This window comes from Glandiceps talaboti, chromosome 11 (assembly GCF_964340395.1).
Source record: "Glandiceps talaboti chromosome 11, keGlaTala1.1, whole genome shotgun sequence".
NCBI lineage: Eukaryota > Metazoa > Hemichordata > Enteropneusta > Spengelidae > Glandiceps > Glandiceps talaboti.
Window position 1 is genome coordinate 24,483,727 of NC_135559.1, and position 25,957 is coordinate 24,509,683.

Sequence of the window (25,957 nt, forward strand, 5' to 3'; positions counted from 1 at the left end):
ATAATATTTACAAACATATCTGACTCTTAAATAAGAAGCCTACATAAATACTTAATAATATGATATATATATATAGCAGACAAAAAACAACATCTCATCATTAGTTCAAATTTACTAAACTTCTGAAAGAACAAACATATTGCAATTTCTACCCCCTGAACCTATCTTATCACAAATATTTACATTTCACATAAAAAATCTAACATTTTCAACTGTTATTATACAAATTGGGGTTACATGTATATCATAGGACATGCCTTATTCTAATCATTAAGATATTCAAGACATTGTAAACTCTGGATTGAATGGACCGAGAGTCTCTTCTGTTATACTTTAAAAGATTCCCAATATAGTTATCAAATAAAATATTGAGATGTTAATAATAATTCAGAAAAATATCACCAATGGCATGGTAGCACAACTGTACAGTTTTTAAAAATGTATATCCACATGCTGCTGATCCATGCTAGGTATAGGTGTTCATTTGCTGAATGATTATCCAATTACCTATCCAGCCTGTTGTTGTCTTTGCATTATACACGATTATGTAGCTGTTGCTATGGGTGTGGTCGTGTTGCTAGGCATATTTGCATACATTTTTTGAAATGTTTATTCATTTGCCTATCCAGCCTTGTTGTTATCTTGCAATATGCGAGATCATTTGGCTGTTGCTATGAGTGTGGTCATGTTGCTAGACATATTTGCATACATGTTTTGAATGTTCATTCACAGTATTAAAGCTTGTCTACAAATCCCTGATGTTGTCTTTGTGATATACATCATCGGTTGGCTGTTGCTATGGGCGTGGTTTGCATATTACTGATAGAATCACCATGTCATGAACAAATCTTAATCTACACACCCCCAATAACATTCCCATCAAATTTCAGACCAATCTGCCTAAATCACACGTGTTATGCGATCATTTTGCTTTGAACGATTTTCCAACTAGCCACCAAAAGTAATGTCCCCACCAAATACCAAGGCAATCGGTCAGGCGGTTTTTGAATTTAAGTCAGCGGACACACAGACAGACAGACAGACAGACAGACAGACAGACACTGCCTCATGGCTATAGCACTACTGAACCTTAGTTCCTTTGTGCTAAAAAACTTTTTTTGTCAAACAATTCTGGTTCAATGAATAAAGTATTGAAAAACTTACTAGAATCTCATTCAAATGAAACAATAGTGAAGCTACACTTTTTAAAATGCATGTTACTTTCTGTAATTTGTCCACATCTTTCATCAAATAAAAGATCCTATAAGTTAACAGATGGTAAGTTTACTCTTCAAATAGTGACCATTCATTCTGATGACAAGGTGTTCCAACTGTTACATAAATTAAGGTCTTATAAAGTAGCTTGTATATATTCAAAGCATAATTCCAAAATGACTTTATTGGATAACCCTTTCTCCTTGGGGATACTTAGGTCCTGTCCAACAAAAAGATATTCTCTTAACAAAATATCAAGTATTCCTAAAAGTTTTCTTGAGTACCATTCTTCATAGATGGTATTCTTAATATTTTGTACCAATGTCTATAATTTTGACTCAAACACTAACAACCTACACCTACTAATAGGAAATCCTATTTCCTGAACTTCATAAGAAAACTTCTCCTGCTGGCACAACAGTCTTTGGAAACTTCTTCCAAAAATAGACACTGTCGCTTTCAACATTGTAATCTAGAAATACAACAGATGTCAACTCCTCAGGTACTTTTTCTAGTGGTACAAAATAAACTGCAATATATCGATTTTCATGAATCATATCTCCATCTTCACTCATCACATCTAAAGCTCTCTCAAGGAGTTTCACATGTTTCTTGGACTTCAGAAAGGATAATGATATAAGGGCTACTAGCTTGGTAGCTTGTTTAATGCAGGTAATATATTCATCATTATTGTTCTTGTGGCATTGGATGTCACTCTGCAAGGTCACGTTAACATGTTTTCTATTCTTGACAAGTCTTTCCCTCATCTCATGAGCAATGTCTTTATCATCAGGATGAAAGCTCAAGAAGATATCACATCTATTGCTTGGTGATCTAGCCAGTGTGTGGTCATGAGCATTACCATTTAGTCTGGCTTTTAAAAAGAGAGAAACAAGACTTATTATAAAGAAAATAACACCAATGGTGTTGTAACATAATTGACAAGCGACCTATCGGTCAGAATAGCTCAGCTATTTTTTTTTAATTTAATTTTTTATTTTGGTAACATGTAGAAGTGGTTCAGTTCTTCACCTCTTCACTATGCAGTTTTGTTTTAGCGATGTAATAAAGTGGTTAGTGGTTTCATATGATGTCTCACTATAAAACACATTTTACACAGAAAGTTGGTAATGTAATGTACTTTTATACCATAGTCACCATTTTATTAAAAAAATCTACTGTTATGAAAAATTACACAAAATCTCAGGAAAATAATGACTGGGAAATGCACACAAGAAAAAGAAAAAAAAGAGGATTTTGAGGTTGGCTATAAATAATTCCAGTCTTACAGCTTTAACCCTGGAAAATTTTAATGATGAATGAAATAAACTAGGGATCTAAAATAATTTTGAGGCAATTTGAATTTCAATTTTCTAACAAATTTACCAAGTCAACAACATTCAACTTGTACTTGTAGTAGATATAGGGAAGAAATGTATTAATCGCCATCTTAGTTTCCGTACGGCGACAATCCCAAGGGACTCATTAGTAACCCAGAAGAGAGTCATTCTCAGCCATACGTTACAGTGGTAACACTCGTTCATGTTCGATTACCTTTCACAAAGAAAACACTAGAAATGGTTGAAGTGATCTTTTTTTTAAATTTCTTTTCATCACAAAAACAAAATCTGCGTGATCAAACGTGTTGTAAACTAAACCAGAAAGAATTATCGGACTGGCTAAACTTCCCGCTGAACTGGAGTAAGGTCCAAGCCTCAATAGTACGTGAGGAAATCGTCTACAACTTTCAAAATATAACTTGACATGTCTTCATTTGTTAGAGTTATACAATTCAAGACGGATTTTCACTCGAAAACAACAATTCTGTGAATAATGACACTCTGAACGCATCGGACGATGTTACCACTGTAACGTATGGCTGACAACGACTTGCTTCCGGGTTAGTCCCTCATGCATCCGGGTACTTGGGATTGCCGCCGTACGGAAACTAAGATGGCGATTAATACATACATCGTCTGATATTTTAATTTACGAAGTTTCTTGTGACCGGCGCAGTCTCGGTATGATCACTGACTAGTCGTGCTTGCATACGGAGTAATCCGGACTCGATTCTTACAAATTGTCCCGACTATTTGTTTAGAGTCAAGTCAGCAATATAGACTCGTGCACCGCCTGTCGTATGTAAGCAGGGCTAACCACTGACATGACCAGAGTCAGAGAGAACCTTTTCGGATTAAAATTACATGTAAAACAGGGAAAGATACGAAAAACATAACGCAAAGTCTGAAGCCAAATTAAAGTTGTAATTATTTTAATTATTTTTACTTGCCAAATATTTGCATTTTGGAAATGGCAAGACACATTCATGTCGTTTAACTTTACATGTAAACTGTCGGCCAATAAACAAAGTTTGGTCGATTCACAGTCGGCAGTGAGACTGCTCTTGCATAACTTCAACCGCATGCCTAGGCATGCCGCCTTCCTTACTCGAGTTGTCTTCATTCTGGTTCACTGTCACTCCAAATTGCACAACAATATAGAATTAATCACAAGTTACATGTTATCTGAAAACATCACATTTTTTTATAGTGGGTCTGAAGTGTGATTTTAGTGAATACTAAGAACGTCCCGTGTTGCTACTTGCTGTGGAAAACCACCCGGTCAAACGAGGTCAGCTTCAGCTTCTGGTCAAATCAGTCGTTTTCTACCGAAAATTCTTGAATGGAGCGTTACACAACGATCCTACTAAATTTACTTGCCATAGTTATTTAAAACACATAAAAATCCACGTTTTTGTGAAATTTGTAAAACTTTCCGGTCCGAAAAGAAATTTCAGGGCCTCAAGTATGCGTCCCGAATTCGTCGGAAAATCGGTATTCCTAAATGTAATTCCAAAATTTGTGTTGCTGGTACGAAAGAAGAGATATCAGTTGAAGTTTAGGCGTTTACAGTATCTAAAATGGTGGACTCTAGTGAAAGTTACGGCGAGTTGAAAATACCCAAAAATAAGGCCCATGAGCAGCCATTGAAAGAGTAACAGTCGCGATCTGAAGGATAGATTCATGAGATTAGATGCACACGATGCATGCAAATGAGGATGATGCGGACTGGCTGATTATGTAGAAGGGGTGCAGAATTTGGATTTGAAGTTTACAACCCTGTTTCGAACAAACGCTTGTCATTTGGGCGCACAATGTGTAGAATTATGACTATAGCACATATTACATTGCTTGTTTGATGTCAATAGTGTCTTTTGAAAAGTGGCAGTTTACTTAAAGTCTTGTGGTCTGATTTCCAATATGGCGTCGGTCATAATGCTCATTAACATATTCTTTTTTTTTTCAAATTACAAAAAAAAAATCATAAAAAATAGAAGAGAAGACGTGCTGACTTGAAATTAACAAATCTAAGTAAGCTACCCTCTGTGCATCAACACACCAGATATCAAAGCAATCTGATATGTAGTATTTGAGGAGATGATGAAAATGTCATTTTTGAAAAAAAAAATCATAAAAAATTGAAAATGGCACAGATCAACTTGGCATGAACGAACAAATCTGAATAGCCTCCCCCCAGGGAACATGCACACCAAATATTGAAGTATTCTGGCTGTTACTTTCGGAGAAGATGATGAAAATATAAAAATTTGACGGACACCTATGATTCACCTATACTCTCTCTACTCTATACAACCTATACCTAAAGCTACGCTTTCAGCTTTCGCTGACAGCGGAGCTAACAAGAAAGAGACTACAAAATTAGCTGTGATCGTTTGTGATAATGATGCATATGATATACAGATTCAATCTTACAAAGAAACAAGTCTTCATAGAAGACACAGTAGCCTTCACTTCTACATGACTGAATAGCAGCATGATTTTAACAAAATTGGTTGCAACTAATAAATTCACTTGCCCACCCAACAAATGAAACATCTAAATCAAATCGATTCACCTGATAGATTTCAAGATATGTTTTTTTTCTTCAAAATTGACATTTTTAGATCTAATTTGCTTCTCACTGATGTGATTATCATGTTGTGCATATTTCTTCATCTACATATCCCAAGCCACATCTCCTTCAAATTTCAGCTCAATTTCACTAGTCTAAGACCTATAGCACTGTTGGATTGCCATGACCTTTTGGAGAGTGTGTCCGTGGACACTGCCCAGTGATTGTAAAGCATATCCATGTATATTAACCAATGTTCACACACTTAAAGTAAAAAAAATTAATGCCAGGACTTTCCAGTTAGTTTTCAGGTATTCAGCTCAACTTTGGTCATTTTCCAGGGTTGCTGAACAGCAAAATATGTTTTATAAATGACTCTGATGGTATGATCATTTGTCTAAGTTAGTGAAAATTTTGATTCATGACTGTGGTGAATGACTTTGAAAATATTTTTGAAATTTCCCATTTGCAAGTATAGTGTATCATATGAGTGAGCAGCTTGAACACAGGCAGAAATGTTACCCATTCAGTCAGTCAATCATGATTTTTCATGATTTTTTTAATTTCCCGATGTGGGTTGTATTTTCCAGGGTTTTCCTATAAACCTATCCCATAGCTCTGATCTGATCACTTTCATATGAATAATGTACATCTAAGTAATATACCCACCAAATATGAAGAAATTAGTGGCAATAAATAATGGCAGGAAATGACTGGATATTGACAATTGACCTTGAAGTTCAACATCAAGGTCAAAGGTCAAGATCTCAAAAGAAATGGTACGCTTCGCAATATGGGGTGGACACTTGAATGGAGTCTCTATATATTAAAGTTTGTGGTAAATCATGATTGTTCACTACAAATATGGTCACCATTCAGTAAAAAGTGAAAGGAGCAACAAAACATTTGACATTTCTCTTGTTTCGTACTACCTTTAGACACAATTTTAAAAGACAGTGGCCAAACATAAAAGTGTCTGCAATATGCAAGAAATAGCTTAATTTTGATAATTGACCCTGAAGGGCAAGGTCAAGGCCAAAAGGTCAATATCTTATAAGAAAGCTCTATGTGATTATAAAGGGTTAGACACTTGAATGGAGACTCTAGTACACTTTTAGTTAGTTTTTCAGTAATGTAGTAATATTAACTACAAATATGGCCACTATTCAGTCAAATTTGCATACGTCAAAAAACAAAGTGACTTGCATATGTGTCAGGTTTGAAAGAAATCAGTCTGAGAAATGATAAATTACAAATGCACAGGTAGAGCTTATTGTAATCATCCCCTTTGGGATCTACTTATGCTAATCTTTTACCTGATGAGCCTTCATAGAATACATCTTGGTTGCCATGCTGTTCCCCCCAAAAAAATGCTTATCTTTTACCTGATGAGCCTTCATAGAATACATCTTGGTTGCCATGCTGTTCGGCCAACATGTGTTCAGCTAAATCTTCTCCACTATCCATAGTAACACTGTTGATGTTTATCCTTGCGTTGTCACCAGTGTTGACCACAAAGTTACCATCAACATGTATGGGACTTTTGACATCAATTGCATGACTTGCTGCCTTCTTTTTCTTTGCAACTATCAAAGTATAGAAATTATCAACAGGTTTAAAGTGTGTTAATGAACAGATGTATATTTTCGAATGAAAATACCATAACAGCTAGTGTATACATGTATATCTTATTTGAGAATCCAACTTTATAAATTTGGCATTTATAACATGGCTTAGTTCTCTGGCTTTACCATGGTTTGGTATATTTAACATTTCTTACACGTACATGCATGCATGCATGCATGCACACACTTTTCTCTATAGGTGGGTTTAGGCAAAAGTTTGAAAGTGTTTGAAATCCAGTGAAATACGGTGATTTGTTGGCTTCTTACCTCGGTATCTATGTACAACAAAGAGTACGACTAATACTAGCATAACACCTGCCGTCACAGCTGCTGCTATTACAACAGGAAGGAGCCAATGGTAACCTCCACCTTAATTTAGAAATAATGAAACAAAGTGTCTGATTAGGACAGATGTAGCATGAGTTGTGAGAAAAGAGAACAATATAACACTTCGTTTGAACGGGAAATTGTAATATATTTAAATTAATACTTAGTAGTATTAGTACTGTAGGTAACAGTATGACAAGTACACTAATTTAAATACTAGTAGTACTGTAGGTAACAGTATGACAAGTAAACTAATTTAAATACTAGTAGTACTGTAGGTGACAGTATGACAAGTACACTAATTTAAATACTAGTAGTACTGTAGGTAACAGTATGACAAGTACACTAATTTAAATACTAGTAGTACTGTAGGTAACAGTATGACAAGTACACTAATTGAAATACTAGTAGTACTGGAGGTAACAGTATGACAAGTAAACTAATTTCAATACTAGTAGTACTGTAGGTAACAGTATGACAAGTACACTAATTTAAATACTAGTAGTACTGTAGGTAACAGTATGACAAGTACACTAATTTAAATACTAGTAGTACTGGAGGTAACAGTATGACAAGTACACTAATTTAAATACTAGTAGTACTGTAGGTAACAGTATGACAAGTACACTAATTTAAATACTAGTAGTACTGGAGGTAACAGTATGACAAGTAAACTAATTTAAATACTAGTAGTACTGTAGGTGACAGTATGACAAGTACACTAATTTAAATACTAGTAGTACTGTAGGTAACAGTATGACAAGTACACTAATTTAAATACTAGTAGTACTGGAGGTAACAGTATGACAAGTACACTAATTTAAATACTAGTAGTACTGTAGGTAACAGTATGACAAGTACACTAATTTAAATACTAGTAGTACTGGAGGTAACAGTATGACAAGTACACTAATTTAAATACTAGTAGTACTGTAGGTAACAGTATGACAAGTACACTAATTTAAATACTAGCAGTACTGTAGGTAACAGTATGACAAGTACACTAATTTAAATACTAGTACTACTGGAGGTAAAAGTATGACAAGTACACTAATTTAAATACTAGTAGTACTGGAGGTAACAGTATGACAAGTAAACTAATTTAAATACTAGTAGTACTGGAGGTAACAGTATGACAAGTAAACTAATTTAAATACTAGTAGTACTGGAGGTAACAGTATGACAAGTAAACTAATTTAAATACTAGTAGTACTGGAGGTAACAGTATGACAAGTAAACTAATTTAAATACTAGTAGTACTGTAGGTAACAGTATGACAAGTACACTAATTTAAATACTAGTAGTACTGTAGGTAACAGTATGACAAATACACTAATTTAAATACTAGCAGTACTGTAGGTGACAGTATGACAAGTACACTAATTTAAATACTAGTAGTACTGTAGGTAACAGTATGACAAGTACACTAATTTAAATACTAGTAGTACTGTAGGTAACAGTATGACAAGTACACTAATTTAAATACTAGTAGTACTGTAGGTAACAGTATGACAAGTACACTAATTTAAATACTAGTAGTACTGGAGGTAACAGTATGACAAGTACACTAATTTAAATACTAGTAGTACTGTAGGTAACAGTATGACAAGTACACTAATTTAAATACTAGTAGTACTGGAGGTAACAGTATGACAAGTACACTAATTTAAATACTAGTAGTACTGTAGGTAACAGTATGACAAGTACACTAATTTAAATACTAGTAGTACTGTAGGTAACAGTATGACAAGTACACTAATTTAAATATAAGTAGTACTGGAGGTAACAGTATGACAAGTACACTAATTTAAATACTAGTAGTACTGTAGGTAACAGTATGACAAGTACACTAATTGAAATACTAGTAGTACTGTAGGTAACAGTATGACAAGTACACTAATTTAAATACTAGTAGTACTGGAGGTAACAGTATGACAAGTACACTAATTTAAATACTAGTAGTACTGGAGGTAACAGTATGACAAGTACACTAATTTAAATACTAGTAGTACTGTAGGTAACAGTATGACAAGTACACTAATTTAAATACTAGTAGTACTGGAGGTAACAGTATGACAAGTACACTAATTTAAATACTAGTAGTACTGGAGGTAACAGTATGACAAGTACACTAATTTAAATACTAGTAGTACTGGAGGTAACAGTATGACAAGTACACTAATTTAAATACTAGTAGTACTGTAGGTAACAGTATGACAAGTACACTAATTTAAATACTAGTAGTACTGTAGGTAACAGTATGACAAGTACACTAATTTAAATACTAGTAGTACTGGAGGTAACAGTATGACAAGTACAGTAATTTAAATACTAGTAGTACTGGAGGTAACAGTATGACAAGTACACTAATTTAAATACTAGTAGTACTGGAGGTAACAGTATGACAAGTACACTAATTTAAATACTAGTAGTACTGGAGGTAACAGTACTACTAGTATACTAATTTAAATACTAGTAGTACTGGAGGTAACAGTACTACTAGTATACTAATTTAAATACTAGTAGTACTGGAGGTAACAGTATGACAAGTACACTAATTTAAATACTAGTAGTACTGGAGGTAACAGTATGACAAGTACACTAATTTAAATACTAGTAGTACTGTAGGTAACAGTATGACAAGTACACTAATTTAAATACTAGTAGTACTGTAGGTAACAGTATGACAAGTACACTAATTTAAATACTAGTAGTACTGGAGGTAACAGTATGACAAGTACACTAATTTAAATACTAGTAGTACTGGAGGTAACAGTATGACAAGTACACTAATTTAAATACTAGTAGTACTGGAGGTAACAGTATGACAAGTACACTAATTTAAATACTAGTAGTACTGTAGGTAACAGTATGACAAGTACACTAATTTAAATACTAGTAGTACTGTAGGTAACAGTATGACAAGTACACTAATTGAAATACTAGTAGTACTGGAGGTAACAGTATGACAAGTAAACTAATTTCAATACTAGTAGTACTGTAGGTAACAGTATGACAAGTACACTAATTTAAATACTAGTAGTACTGTAGGTAACAGTATGACAAGTACACTAATTTAAATACTAGTAGTACTGGAGGTAACAGTATGACAAGTACACTAATTTAAATACTAGTAGTACTGTAGGTAACAGTATGACAAGTACACTAATTTAAATACTAGTAGTACTGGAGGTAACAGTATGACAAGTAAACTAATTTAAATACTAGTAGTACTGTAGGTGACAGTATGACAAGTACACTAATTTAAATACTAGTAGTACTGTAGGTAACAGTATGACAAGTACACTAATTTAAATACTAGTAGTACTGGAGGTAACAGTATGACAAGTACACTAATTTAAATACTAGTAGTACTGTAGGTAACAGTATGACAAGTACACTAATTTAAATACTAGTAGTACTGGAGGTAACAGTATGACAAGTACACTAATTTAAATACTAGTAGTACTGTAGGTAACAGTATGACAAGTACACTAATTTAAATACTAGCAGTACTGTAGGTAACAGTATGACAAGTACACTAATTTAAATACTAGTACTACTGGAGGTAAAAGTATGACAAGTACACTAATTTAAATACTAGTAGTACTGGAGGTAACAGTATGACAAGTAAACTAATTTAAATACTAGTAGTACTGGAGGTAACAGTATGACAAGTAAACTAATTTAAATACTAGTAGTACTGGAGGTAACAGTATGACAAGTAAACTAATTTAAATACTAGTAGTACTGGAGGTAACAGTATGACAAGTAAACTAATTTAAATACTAGTAGTACTGTAGGTAACAGTATGACAAGTACACTAATTTAAATACTAGTAGTACTGTAGGTAACAGTATGACAAATACACTAATTTAAATACTAGCAGTACTGTAGGTGACAGTATGACAAGTACACTAATTTAAATACTAGTAGTACTGTAGGTAACAGTATGACAAGTACACTAATTTAAATACTAGTAGTACTGTAGGTAACAGTATGACAAGTACACTAATTTAAATACTAGTAGTACTGTAGGTAACAGTATGACAAGTACACTAATTTAAATACTAGTAGTACTGGAGGTAACAGTATGACAAGTACACTAATTTAAATACTAGTAGTACTGTAGGTAACAGTATGACAAGTACACTAATTTAAATACTAGTAGTACTGTAGGTAACAGTATGACAAGTACACTAATTTAAATACTAGTAGTACTGTAGGTAACAGTATGACAAGTACACTAATTTAAATATAAGTAGTACTGGAGGTAACAGTATGACAAGTACACTAATTTAAATACTAGTAGTACTGTAGGTAACAGTATGACAAGTACACTAATTGAAATACTAGTAGTACTGTAGGTAACAGTATGACAAGTACACTAATTTAAATACTAGTAGTACTGGAGGTAACAGTATGACAAGTACACTAATTTAAATACTAGTAGTACTGGAGGTAACAGTATGACAAGTACACTAATTTAAATACTAGTAGTACTGTAGGTAACAGTATGACAAGTACACTAATTTAAATACTAGTAGTACTGGAGGTAACAGTATGACAAGTACACTAATTTAAATACTAGTAGTACTGGAGGTAACAGTATGACAAGTACACTAATTTAAATACTAGTAGTACTGGAGGTAACAGTATGACAAGTACACTAATTTAAATACTAGTAGTACTGTAGGTAACAGTATGACAAGTACACTAATTTAAATACTAGTAGTACTGTAGGTAACAGTATGACAAGTACACTAATTTAAATACTAGTAGTACTGGAGGTAACAGTATGACAAGTACAGTAATTTAAATACTAGTAGTACTGGAGGTAACAGTATGACAAGTACACTAATTTAAATACTAGTAGTACTGGAGGTAACAGTATGACAAGTACACTAATTTAAATACTAGTAGTACTGGAGGTAACAGTACTACTAGTATACTAATTTAAATACTAGTAGTACTGGAGGTAACAGTACTACTAGTATACTAATTTAAATACTAGTAGTACTGGAGGTAACAGTATGACAAGTACACTAATTTAAATACTAGTAGTACTGGAGGTAACAGTATGACAAGTACACTAATTTAAATACTAGTAGTACTGTAGGTAACAGTATGACAAGTACACTAATTTAAATACTAGTAGTACTGTAGGTAACAGTATGACAAGTACACTAATTTAAATACTAGTAGTACTGGAGGTAACAGTATGACAAGTACACTAATTTAAATACTAGTAGTACTGGAGGTAACAGTATGACAAGTACACTAATTTAAATACTAGTAGTACTGGAGGTAACAGTATGACAAGTACACTAATTTAAATACTAGTAGTACTGGAGGTAACAGTATGACAAGTACACTAATTTAAATACTAGTAGTACTGTAGGTAACAGTATGACAAGTACACTAATTTAAATACTAGTAGTACTGGAGGTAACAGTATGACAAGTACACTAATTGAAATACTAGTAGTACTGGAGGTAACAGTATGACAAGTAAACTAATTTAAATACTAGTAGTACTGTAGGTAACAGTATGACAAGTACACTAATTTAAATACTAGTAGTACTGGAGGTAACAGTATGACAAGTACACTAATTTAAATACTAGTAGTACTGTAGGTAACAGTATGACAAGTACACTAATTTAAATACTAGTAGTACTGGAGGTAACAGTATGACAAGTAAACTAATTTAAATACTAGTAGTACTGTAGGTGACAGTATGACAAGTACACTAATTTAAATACTAGTAGTACTGTAGGTAACAGTATGACAAGTACACTAATTTAAATACTAGTAGTACTGTAGGTAACAGTATGACAAGTACACTAATTTAAATACTAGTAGTACTGTAGGTAACAGTATGACAAGTACACTAATTTAAATACTAGTAGTACTGTAGGTAACAGTATGACAAGTACACTAATTTAAATACTAGTAGTACTGGAGGTAACAGTATGACAAGTACACTAATTTAAATACTAGCAGTACTGTAGGTAACAGTATGACAAGTACACTAATTTAAATACTAGTACTACTGGAGGTAAAAGTATGACAAGTACACTAATTTAAATACTAGTAGTACTGGAGGTAACAGTATGACAAGTAAACTAATTTAAATACTAGTAGTACTGGAGGTAACAGTATGACAAGTAAACTAATTTAAATACTAGTAGTACTGGAGGTAACAGTATGACAAGTAAACTAATTTAAATACTAGTAGTACTGGAGGTAACAGTATGACAAGTAAACTAATTTAAATACTAGTAGTACTGTAGGTAACAGTATGACAAGTACACTAATTTAAATACTAGTAGTACTGTAGGTAACAGTATGACAAATACACTAATTTAAATACTAGCAGTACTGTAGGTGACAGTATGACAAGTACACTAATTTAAATACTAGTAGTACTGTAGGTAACAGTATGACAAGTACACTAATTTAAATACTAGTAGTACTGTAGGTAACAGTATGACAAGTACACTAATTTAAATACTAGTAGTACTGGAGGTAACAGTATGACAAGTACACTAATTTAAATACTAGTAGTACTGTAGGTAACAGTATGACAAGTACACTAATTTAAATACTAGTAGTACTGTAGGTAACAGTATGACAAGTACACTAATTGAAATACTAGTAGTACTGGAGGTAACAGTATGACAAGTAAACTAATTTCAATACTAGTAGTACTGTAGGTAACAGTATGACAAGTAAACTAATTTAAATACTAGTAGTACTGTAGGTAACAGTATGACAAGTACACTAATTTAAATACTAGTAGTACTGGAGGTAACAGTATGACAAGTACACTAATTTAAATACTAGTAGTACTGTAGGTAACAGTATGACAAGTACACTAATTTAAATACTAGTAGTACTGGAGGTAACAGTATGACAAGTAAACTAATTTAAATACTAGTAGTACTGTAGGTGACAGTATGACAAGTAAACTAATTTAAATACTAGTAGTACTGTAGGTAACAGTATGACAAGTACACTAATTTAAATACTAGTAGTACTGTAGGTAACAGTATGACAAGTACACTAATTTAAATACTAGTAGTACTGTAGGTAACAGTATGACAAGTACACTAATTTAAATACTAGTAGTACTGGAGGTAACAGTATGACAAGTACACTAATTTAAATACTAGTAGTACTGTAGGTAACAGTATGACAAGTACACTAATTTAAATACTAGCAGTACTGTAGGTAACAGTATGACAAGTACACTAATTTAAATACTAGTACTACTGGAGGTAAAAGTATGACAAGTACACTAATTTAAATACTAGTAGTACTGGAGGTAACAGTATGACAAGTAAACTAATTTAAATACTAGTAGTACTGGAGGTAACAGTATGACAAGTAAACTAATTTAAATACTAGTAGTACTGGAGGTAACAGTATGACAAGTAAACTAATTTAAATACTAGTAGTACTGGAGGTAACAGTATGACAAGTAAACTAATTTAAATACTAGTAGTACTGTAGGTAACAGTATGACAAGTACACTAATTTAAATACTAGTAGTACTGTAGGTAACAGTATGACAAATACACTAATTTAAATACTAGCAGTACTGTAGGTGACAGTATGACAAGTACACTAATTTAAATACTAGTAGTACTGTAGGTAACAGTATGACAAGTACACTAATTTAAATACTAGTAGTACTGTAGGTAACAGTATGACAAGTACACTAATTTAAATACTAGTAGTACTGTAGGTAACAGTATGACAAGTACACTAATTTAAATACTAGTAGTACTGGAGGTAACAGTATGACAAGTACACTAATTTAAATACTAGTAGTACTGTAGGTAACAGTATGACAAGTACACTAATTTAAATACTAGTAGTACTGGAGGTAACAGTATGACAAGTACACTAATTTAAATACTAGTAGTACTGTAGGTAACAGTATGACAAGTACACTAATTTAAATACTAGTAGTACTGTAGGTAACAGTATGACAAGTACACTAATTTAAATATAAGTAGTACTGGAGGTAACAGTATGACAAGTACACTAATTTAAATACTAGTAGTACTGTAGGTAACAGTATGACAAGTACACTAATTGAAATACTAGTAGTACTGTAGGTAACAGTATGACAAGTACACTAATTTAAATACTAGTAGTACTGGAGGTAACAGTATGACAAGTACACTAATTTAAATACTAGTAGTACTGGAGGTAACAGTATGACAAGTACACTAATTTAAATACTAGTAGTACTGTAGGTAACAGTATGACAAGTACACTAATTTAAATACTAGTAGTACTGGAGGTAACAGTATGACAAGTACACTAATTTAAATACTAGTAGTACTGGAGGTAACAGTATGACAAGTACACTAATTTAAATACTAGTAGTACTGGAGGTAACAGTATGACAAGTACACTAATTTAAATACTAGTAGTACTGTAGGTAACAGTATGACAAGTACACTAATTTAAATACTAGTAGTACTGTAGGTAACAGTATGACAAGTACACTAATTTAAATACTAGTAGTACTGGAGGTAACAGTATGACAAGTACAGTAATTTAAATACTAGTAGTACTGGAGGTAACAGTATGACAAGTACACTAATTTAAATACTAGTAGTACTGGAGGTAACAGTATGACAAGTACACTAATTTAAATACTAGTAGTACTGGAGGTAACAGTACTACTAGTATACTAATTTAAATACTAGTAGTACTGGAGGTAACAGTACTACTAGTATACTAATTTAAATACTAGTAGTACTGGAGGTAACAGTATGACAAGTACACTAATTTAAATACTAGTAGTACTGGAGGTAACAGTATGACAAGTACACTAATTTAAATACTAGTAGTACTGTAGGTAACAGTATGACAAGTACACTAATTTAAATACTAGTAGTACTGTAGGTAACAGTATGACAAGTACACTAATTTAAATACTAGTAGTACTGGAGGTAACAGTATGACAAGTACACTAATTTAAATACTAGTAGTACTGGAGGTAACAGTATGACAAGTACACTAATTTAAATACTAGTAGTACTGGAGGTAACAGTATGACAAGTACACTAATTTAAATACTAGTAGTACTGTAGGTAACAGTATGACAAGTACACTAATTTAAATACTAGTAGTACTGTAGGTAACAGTATGACAAGTACACTAATTGAAATACTAGTAGTACTGGAGGTAACAGTATGACAAGTAAACTAATTTCAATACTAGTAGTACTGTAGGTAACAGTATGACAAGTACACTAATTTAAATACTAGTAGTACTGTAGGTAACAGTATGACAAGTACACTAATTTAAATACTAGTAGTACTGGAGGTAACAGTATGACAAGTACACTAATTTAAATACTAGTAGTACTGTAGGTAACAGTATGACAAGTACACTAATTTAAATACTAGTAGTACTGGAGGTAACAGTATGACAAGTAAACTAATTTAAATACTAGTAGTACTGTAGGTGACAGTATGACAAGTACACTAATTTAAATACTAGTAGTACTGTAGGTAACAGTATGACAAGTACACTAATTTAAATACTAGTAGTACTGGAGGTAACAGTATGACAAGTACACTAATTTAAATACTAGTAGTACTGTAGGTAACAGTATGACAAGTACACTAATTTAAATACTAGTAGTACTGGAGGTAACAGTATGACAAGTACACTAATTTAAATACTAGTAGTACTGTAGGTAACAGTATGACAAGTACACTAATTTAAATACTAGCAGTACTGTAGGTAACAGTATGACAAGTACACTAATTTAAATACTAGTACTACTGGAGGTAAAAGTATGACAAGTACACTAATTTAAATACTAGTAGTACTGGAGGTAACAGTATGACAAGTAAACTAATTTAAATACTAGTAGTACTGGAGGTAACAGTATGACAAGTAAACTAATTTAAATACTAGTAGTACTGGAGGTAACAGTATGACAAGTAAACTAATTTAAATACTAGTAGTACTGGAGGTAACAGTATGACAAGTAAACTAATTTAAATACTAGTAGTACTGTAGGTAACAGTATGACAAGTACACTAATTTAAATACTAGTAGTACTGTAGGTAACAGTATGACAAATACACTAATTTAAATACTAGCAGTACTGTAGGTGACAGTATGACAAGTACACTAATTTAAATACTAGTAGTACTGTAGGTAACAGTATGACAAGTACACTAATTTAAATACTAGTAGTACTGTAGGTAACAGTATGACAAGTACACTAATTTAAATACTAGTAGTACTGTAGGTAACAGTATGACAAGTACACTAATTTAAATACTAGTAGTACTGGAGGTAAGAGTATGACAAGTACACTAATTTAAATACTAGTAGTACTGTAGGTAACAGTATGACAAGTACACTAATTTAAATACTAGTAGTACTGTAGGTAACAGTATGACAAGTACACTAATTTAAATACTAGTAGTACTGTAGGTAACAGTATGACAAGTACACTAATTTAAATATAAGTAGTACTGGAGGTAACAGTATGACAAGTACACTAATTTAAATACTAGTAGTACTGTAGGTAACAGTATGACAAGTACACTAATTGAAATACTAGTAGTACTGTAGGTAACAGTATGACAAGTACACTAATTTAAATACTAGTAGTACTGGAGGTAACAGTATGACAAGTACACTAATTTAAATACTAGTAGTACTGGAGGTAACAGTATGACAAGTACACTAATTTAAATACTAGTAGTACTGTAGGTAACAGTATGACAAGTACACTAATTTAAATACTAGTAGTACTGGAGGTAACAGTATGACAAGTACACTAATTTAAATACTAGTAGTACTGGAGGTAACAGTATGACAAGTACACTAATTTAAATACTAGTAGTACTGGAGGTAACAGTATGACAAGTACACTAATTTAAATACTAGTAGTACTGTAGGTAACAGTATGACAAGTACACTAATTTAAATACTAGTAGTACTGTAGGTAACAGTATGACAAGTACACTAATTTAAATACTAGTAGTACTGGAGGTAACAGTATGACAAGTACAGTAATTTAAATACTAGTAGTACTGGAGGTAACAGTATGACAAGTACACTAATTTAAATACTAGTAGTACTGGAGGTAACAGTATGACAAGTACACTAATTTAAATACTAGTAGTACTGGAGGTAACAGTACTACTAGTATACTAATTTAAATACTAGTAGTACTGGAGGTAACAGTACTACTAGTATACTAATTTAAATACTAGTAGTACTGGAGGTAACAGTATGACAAGTACACTAATTTAAATACTAGTAGTACTGGAGGTAACAGTATGACAAGTACACTAATTTAAATACTAGTAGTACTGTAGGTAACAGTATGACAAGTACACTAATTTAAATACTAGTAGTACTGTAGGTAACAGTATGACAAGTACACTAATTTAAATACTAGTAGTACTGGAGGTAACAGTATGACAAGTACACTAATTTAAATACTAGTAGTACTGGAGGTAACAGTATGACAAGTACACTAATTTAAATACTAGTAGTACTGGAGGTAACAGTATGACAAGTACACTAATTTAAATACTAGTAGTACTGTAGGTAACAGTATGACAAGTACACTAATTTAAATACTAGTAGTACTGTAGGTAACAGTATGACAAGTACACTAATTGAAATACTAGTAGTACTGGAGGTAACAGTATGACAAGTAAACTAATTTCAATACTAGTAGTACTGTAGGTAACAGTATGACAAGTACACTAATTTAAATACTAGTAGTACTGTAGGTAACAGTATGACAAGTACACTAATTTAAATACTAGTAGTACTGGAGGTAACAGTATGACAAGTACACTAATTTAAATACTAGTAGTACTGTAGGTAACAGTATGACAAGTACACTAATTTAAATACTAGTAGTACTGGAGGTAACAGTATGACAAGTAAACTAATTTAAATACTAGTAGTACTGTAGGTGACAGTATGACAAGTACACTAATTTAAATACTAGTAGTACTGTAGGTAACAGTATGACAAGTACACTAATTTAAATACTAGTAGTACTGGAGGTAACAGTATGACAAGTACACTAATTTAAATACTAGTAGTACTGTAGGTAACAGTATGACAAGTACACTAATTTAAATACTAGTAGTACTGGAGGTAACAGTATGACAAGTACACTAATTTAAATACTAGTAGTACTGTAGGTAACAGTATGACAAGTACACTAATTTAAATACTAGCAGTACTGTAGGTAACAGTATGACAAGTACACTAATTTAAATACTAGTACTACTGGAGGTAAAAGTATGACAAGTACACTAATTTAAATACTAGTAGTACTGGAGGTAACAGTATGACAAGTAAACTAATTTAAATACTAGTAGTACTGGAGGTAACAGTATGACAAGTAAACTAATTTAAATACTAGTAGTACTGGAGGTAACAGTATGACAAGTAAACTAATTTAAATACTAGTAGTACTGGAGGTAACAGTATGACAAGTAAACTAATTTAAATACTAGTAGTACTGTAGGTAACAGTATGACAAGTACACTAATTTAAATACTAGTAGTACTGTAGGTAACAGTATGACAAATACACTAATTTAAATACTAGCAGTACTGTAGGTGACAGTATGACAAGTACACTAATTTAAATACTAGTAGTACTGTAGGTAACAGTATGACAAGTACACTAATTTAAATACTAGTAGTACTGTAGGTAACAGTATGACAAGTACACTAATTTAAATACTAGTAGTACTGTAGGTAACAGTATGACAAGTACACTAATTTAAATACTAGTAGTACTGGAGGTAACAGTATGACAAGTACACTAATTTAAATACTAGTAGTACTGTAGGTAACAGTATGACAAGTACACTAATTTAAATACTAGTAGTACTGGAGGTAACAGTATGACAAGTACACTAATTTAAATACTAGTAGTACTGTAGGTAACAGTATGACAAGTACACTAATTTAAATACTAGTAGTACTGTAGGTAACAGTATGACAAGTACACTAATTTAAATACTAGTAGTACTGGAGGTAACAGTATGACAAGTAAACTAATTTAAATACTAGTAGTACTGGAGGTAACAGTATGACAAGTAAACTAATTTAAATACTAGTAGTACTGGAGGTAACAGTATGACAAGTAAACTAATTTAAATACTAGTAGTACTGGAGGTAACAGTATGACAAGTAAACTAATTTAAATACTAGTAGTACTGTAGGTAACAGTATGACAAGTACACTAATTTAAATACTAGTAGTACTGTAGGTAACAGTATGACAAATACACTAATTTAAATACTAGCAGTACTGTAGGTGACAGTATGACAAGTACACTAATTTAAATACTAGTAGTACTGTAGGTAACAGTATGACAAGTACACTAATTTAAATACTAGTAGTACTGTAGGTAACAGTATGACAAGTACACTAATTTAAATACTAGTAGTACTGTAGGTAACAGTATGACAAGTACACTAATTTAAATACTAGTAGTACTGGAGGTAATAGTATGACAAGTACACTAATTTAAATACTAGTAGTACTGTAGGTAACAGTATGACAAGTACACTAATTTAAATACTAGTAGTACTGGAGGTAACAGTATGACAAGTACACTAATTTAAATACTAGTAGTACTGTAGGTAACAGTATGACAAGTACACTAATTTAAATACTAGTAGTACTGTAGGTAACAGTATGACAAGTACACTAATTTAAATATAAGTAGTACTGGAGGTAACAGTATGACAAGTACACTAATTTAAATACTAGTAGTACTGGAGGTAACAGTATGACAAGTACACTAATTTAAATACTAGTAGTACTGGAGGTAACAGTATGACAAGTACACTAATTTAAATACTAGTAGTACTGGAGGTAACAGTATGACAAGTACACTAATTTAAATACTAGTAGTACTGTAGGTAACAGTATGACAAGTACACTAATTTAAATACTAGTAGTACTGTAGGTAACAGTATGACAAGTACACTAATTTAAATACTAGTAGTACTGGAGGTAACAGTATGACAAGTACAGTAATTTAAATACTAGTAGTACTGGAGGTAACAGTATGACAAGTACACTAATTTAAATACTAGTAGTACTGGAGGTAACAGTATGACAAGTACACTAATTTAAATACTAGTAGTACTGGAGGTAACAGTACTACTAGTATACTAATTTAAATACTAGTAGTACTGGAGGTAACAGTACTACTAGTATACTAATTTAAATACTAGTAGTACTGGAGGTAACAGTATGACAAGTACACTAATTTAAATACTAGTAGTACTGGAGGTAACAGTATGACAAGTACACTAATTTAAATACTAGTAGTACTGTAGGTAACAGTATGACAAGTACACTAATTTAAATACTAGTAGTACTGTAGGTAACAGTATGACAAGTACACTAATTTAAATACTAGTAGTACTGGAGGTAACAGTATGACAAGTACACTAATTTAAATACTAGTAGTACTGGAGGTAACAGTATGACAAGTACACTAATTTAAATACTAGTAGTACTGGAGGTAACAGTATGACAAGTACACTAATTTAAATACTAGTAGTACTGGAGGTAACAGTATGACAAGTACACTAATTTAAATACTAGTAGTACTGGAGGTAACAGTATGACAAGTACACTAATTTAAATACTAGTAGTACTGGAGGTAACAGTATGACAAGTACACTAATTTAAATACTAGTAGTACTGGAGGTAACAGTATGACAAGTACACTAATTTAAATACTAGTAGTACTGGAGGTAACAGTATGACAAGTACACTAATTTAAATACTAGTAGTACTGTAGGTAACAGTATGACAAGTACATTAATTTAAATACTAGTAGTACTGGAGGTAACAGTATGACAAGTACACTAATTTAAATACTAGTAGTACTGGAGGTAACAGTATGACAAGTACACTAATTTAAATATAAGTAGTACTGGAGGTAACAGTATGACAAGTACACTAATTTAAATACTAGTAGTACTGTAGGTAACAGTATGACAAGTACACTAATTTAAATACTAGTAGTACTGGAGGTAACAGTATGACAAGTACACTAATTTAAATACTAGTAGTACTGGAGGTAACAGTATGACAAGTACAGTAATTTAAATACTAGTAGTACTGTAGGTAACAGTATGACAAGTAAACTAATTTAAATACTAGTAGTACTGTAGGTAACAGTATGACAAGTACAGTAATTTAAATACTAGTAGTACTGTAGGTAACAGTATGACAAGTACACTAATTTAAATACTAGTAGTATTGGAGGTAACAGTATGACAAGTACACTAATTTAAATACTAGTAGTACTGGAGGTAACAGTATGACAAGTAAACTAATTTAAATACTAGTAGTACTGTAGGTAACAGTATGACAAGTAAACTAATTTAAATACTAGTAGTACTGTAGGTAACAGTATGACAAGTACACTAATTTAAATACTAGTAGTACTGTAGGTAACAGTATGACAAGTACACTAATTTAAATACTAGTAGTACTGTAGGTAACAGTATGACAAGTACACTAATTTAAATACTAGTAGTACTGGAGGTAACAGTATGACAAGTACACTAATTTAAATACTAGTAGTACTGGAGGTAACAGTATGACAAGTACACTAATTTAAATACTAGTAGTACTGTAGGTAACAGTATGACAAGTACACTAATTTAAATACTAGTAGTACTGGAGGTAACAGTATGACAAATACACTAATTTAAATACTAGTAGTACTGGAGGTAACAGTATGACAAATACACTAATTTAAATACTAGTAGTACTGGAGGTAACAGTATGACAAGTACACTAATTTAAATACTAGTAGTACTGGAGGTAACAGTATGACAAATACACTAATTTAAATACTAGTAGTACTGGAGGTAACAGTATGACAAGTACAGTAATTTAAATACTAGTAGTACTGTAGGTAACAGTATGACAAGTACACTAATTGAAATACTAGTAGTACTGTAGGTAACAGTATGACAAGTACACTAATTGAAATACTAGTAGTACTGGAGGTAACAGTATGACAAGTACACTAATTTAAATACTAGTAGTACTGGAGGTAACAGTACTACTAGTATACTAAGTATGAATACTAGTTTACACCCTTTTTGAAAAGTTGGAATTTAAGGTGTATTTCCATAATACTGAAGTCCAATTTGTGCATTGGTATTGGTCATTAACATTATATTTCAAGTTTTCAAAGGTATATGACTTAATAAACTAAAGTTACTATACCATCATCATGTTGTTTCATGACAACCAAATCTATTGGTTGTGATATATCCTCGCCAACACTGTTGGCAGCAATACAATTATAAGTGCCTTCGTCTTCCTTGTTAACTTTCTCAATCACCAACCATTGTCTTTCATCTTTATATATTCTACAGAGAAAAATGAATAGTAATCAGGAATGTATTTCTCTCATTACTATTAGTAGTATTACACTCAAAAGTCACAGTGATGTAGTTTCTATAGTGTGATGACAAATTAAAGATGTTGTATGGTCACCATCCAGGAAATGTGATATAAGCACCAAAAGTAATGCACAAGTATACTTCTGTTGTTCTGCATAACCTTTAGACACTATTTTGAAAGAAATTGGACACATAAATGCTACAGACTGCAAGAAATAACTTGATTTTGATAACTGACCTTAAAGTTCAAGAGTAATGTGAAAGGTTATTGTCTTACAAGAATATGGGGTTTCACACTTCAATGAATGGAATTTCTTTGTACTGAATTTTTTTAAAGTTATGCAATGATATATTGATTTGCTACTCCAAATTCAGTAAAAAATCATCATTCAGTAAAAATAGCACAAATATTGCATTGTGCATAACTTCATGTTCAGGGCAATTACGGAATCTAATTTTTTGAAGGTTTAAAGTTATAACCAACAATTTTTTTTATACCTAATATGCATCATAATAATCGAGCCATCCTTTTTTTAAGTGTACTTAATCAAGAAAAAGTATGGCAACATATTAATCAAATTTTAATGTGATGCGTCTACAAGGTTTTGTACTTCTTTATTTTTTTAAAATCAATTTGGAAGTACACCAATGTAACAGGTTTAACTTTCTTGGTTGTCTTTATATTATAATAGTAAAGCCAACAACATTCTATAGGTGATGAAACAGCTGTCTTACAACATATTACATAATCAAGTCATAAACCAAACTAGCCATGCTACACACTTTACCACCAGAGGAAATAGTAGAGTAAACGTTATAGCTAATTAACAATGTACTGTTCTCACTGTCTCAGCTCATGAGGACAAATCTACACATTCTCAACGAAGTTAAACCCAATCTACTGGGTAATTTCAAAGTTGAAGATTTTTGAGGAGAAGCATACATTAGTTTTACCTAATATGCAGATCACTAATGAGATTTATGCACATGCAGATCCCATGAAATTTAAGCTTAATCTGCTGGTTATTTTGCAATTGAAAAATTGTTTACCAAAAACATTTATTTGCATATAACTTGTAGTATCAATATGTTATGACTATTCCATAGAATAACACTTCTAGAAACATCTCACCAAGTTTCAGACTCATTCACCAAGTACTTTTTTCTTCCGTAAGGAAGAGATATATTACTAATTAGTGGGTGGAAGTCTGTGTGTGTGTGTGTGTGTGTGTGTGTGTGTGTGTGTGTGTGTGTGTGTGTGTCATCATTTTCTTTAAAACGGCTGGCTCAAGTATACTGAAATTTTGTACATACAATGTTTGGGGTAATGGCTAGACCTGATTAGTTTTTGAGTGAGATCTGTTCATGTTAATTAGAGAAATTTGCATATCAATGAAATCAACTAATTAAGGAATATCTTAGGACTGCAGACTTCAATTTCAATATAATTTAGTTCATACGTTAACCATTAGAAAACGTATTTGTCCTATAAAGTTCGTTGATGTATCTTACAGTATTAAAGAATAATTTGCATAATTAATGAGTTTCAGTAATTAGGCTATATCTTAAGACTGCACAGTTCAATTTCAATGTAATTTACTACATACATTAAACATAACAAAGTCCACATCCCCTATAAAGTTTGTTGATGTACCTTACAGTTTTAATGACTGATTTGCATAATTAATAATTTTTAGTAATTAGGATACATCTTTAGAATGCATACTTTAATTTCAATATCATGTAGTACATAATGTTAACCATAACAAAGCAGATATTACCTATAAAATTTTGTTGGTATAGCTGATAGTTTAAATGAAAAATTTGCATAATTAATGATTTAAGGTAACTAGGCTGTATCTTAAAAATGCAAGCTTCAAATTTGATATAATTTGGTACATATATCAACCATAATAATATGCACCTGTCCTATGAACTTTGTTGATACAACTTTTACCTTTAATGAGTAATTTCAATAACGAACGATATTCAGTAATTAAGCAGTATCATGCACTCTTCAAATCCGTATAATTTGGCACATACATTAACCAGAGAAAGAATACTTGTCAAAGAAGTCATTGAGAATGACATAGTCCCCGCTATGATTGGGTTTTAAAGATTGGCAGTTTATGTTGTCATTTTCTTGATATCACTACTCTGATCATGCAACAACACTTGTGAACCTAAATCAAACACACTTAGATATGTTGTGTCTGCTCGTTGGACATGGAACATGCCAACTCATGTTGTGTCTCCTCGTTGGACATGGGACATGCCTACTCTTCAAGAAGACGTGATGGAATAAACCATTCAACAATAAAGAATGGGTCGGGTATGGGGACCTGTTCAAGCATGTCTGAGTTATGGCTTTGGACATGGAAAATTTGCAAACAAAATGGCTGCCAG

General features: G+C 32.1%; 1 protein-coding gene across 2 annotated transcripts in view; it reads right to left on the reverse strand.

Annotated features, from left to right (window-relative positions):
- Positions 1-111: 111 nt before the first annotated feature.
- LOC144442438 (uncharacterized) overlaps positions 112-25,957 on the reverse strand; it is a 185,534-nt gene continuing 159,688 nt past the window's right edge. Inside the window, exons 5-8 of one of the 2 annotated variants that reach the window (XM_078131788.1) lie at positions 23,373-23,518; positions 7,020-7,121; positions 6,513-6,713; positions 112-2,089 (exon numbers count right to left, since the gene is read on the reverse strand). In XM_078131788.1, the coding sequence (XP_077987914.1) occupies positions 1,605-2,089; positions 6,513-6,713; positions 7,020-7,121; positions 23,373-23,518 (934 nt within the window). In that variant the 3' untranslated portion in view covers positions 112-1,604. The remainder of the gene's footprint in view (positions 2,090-6,512; positions 6,714-7,019; positions 7,122-23,372; positions 23,519-25,957) is intronic. The other variant, XM_078131789.1, reaches the window with a different exon arrangement.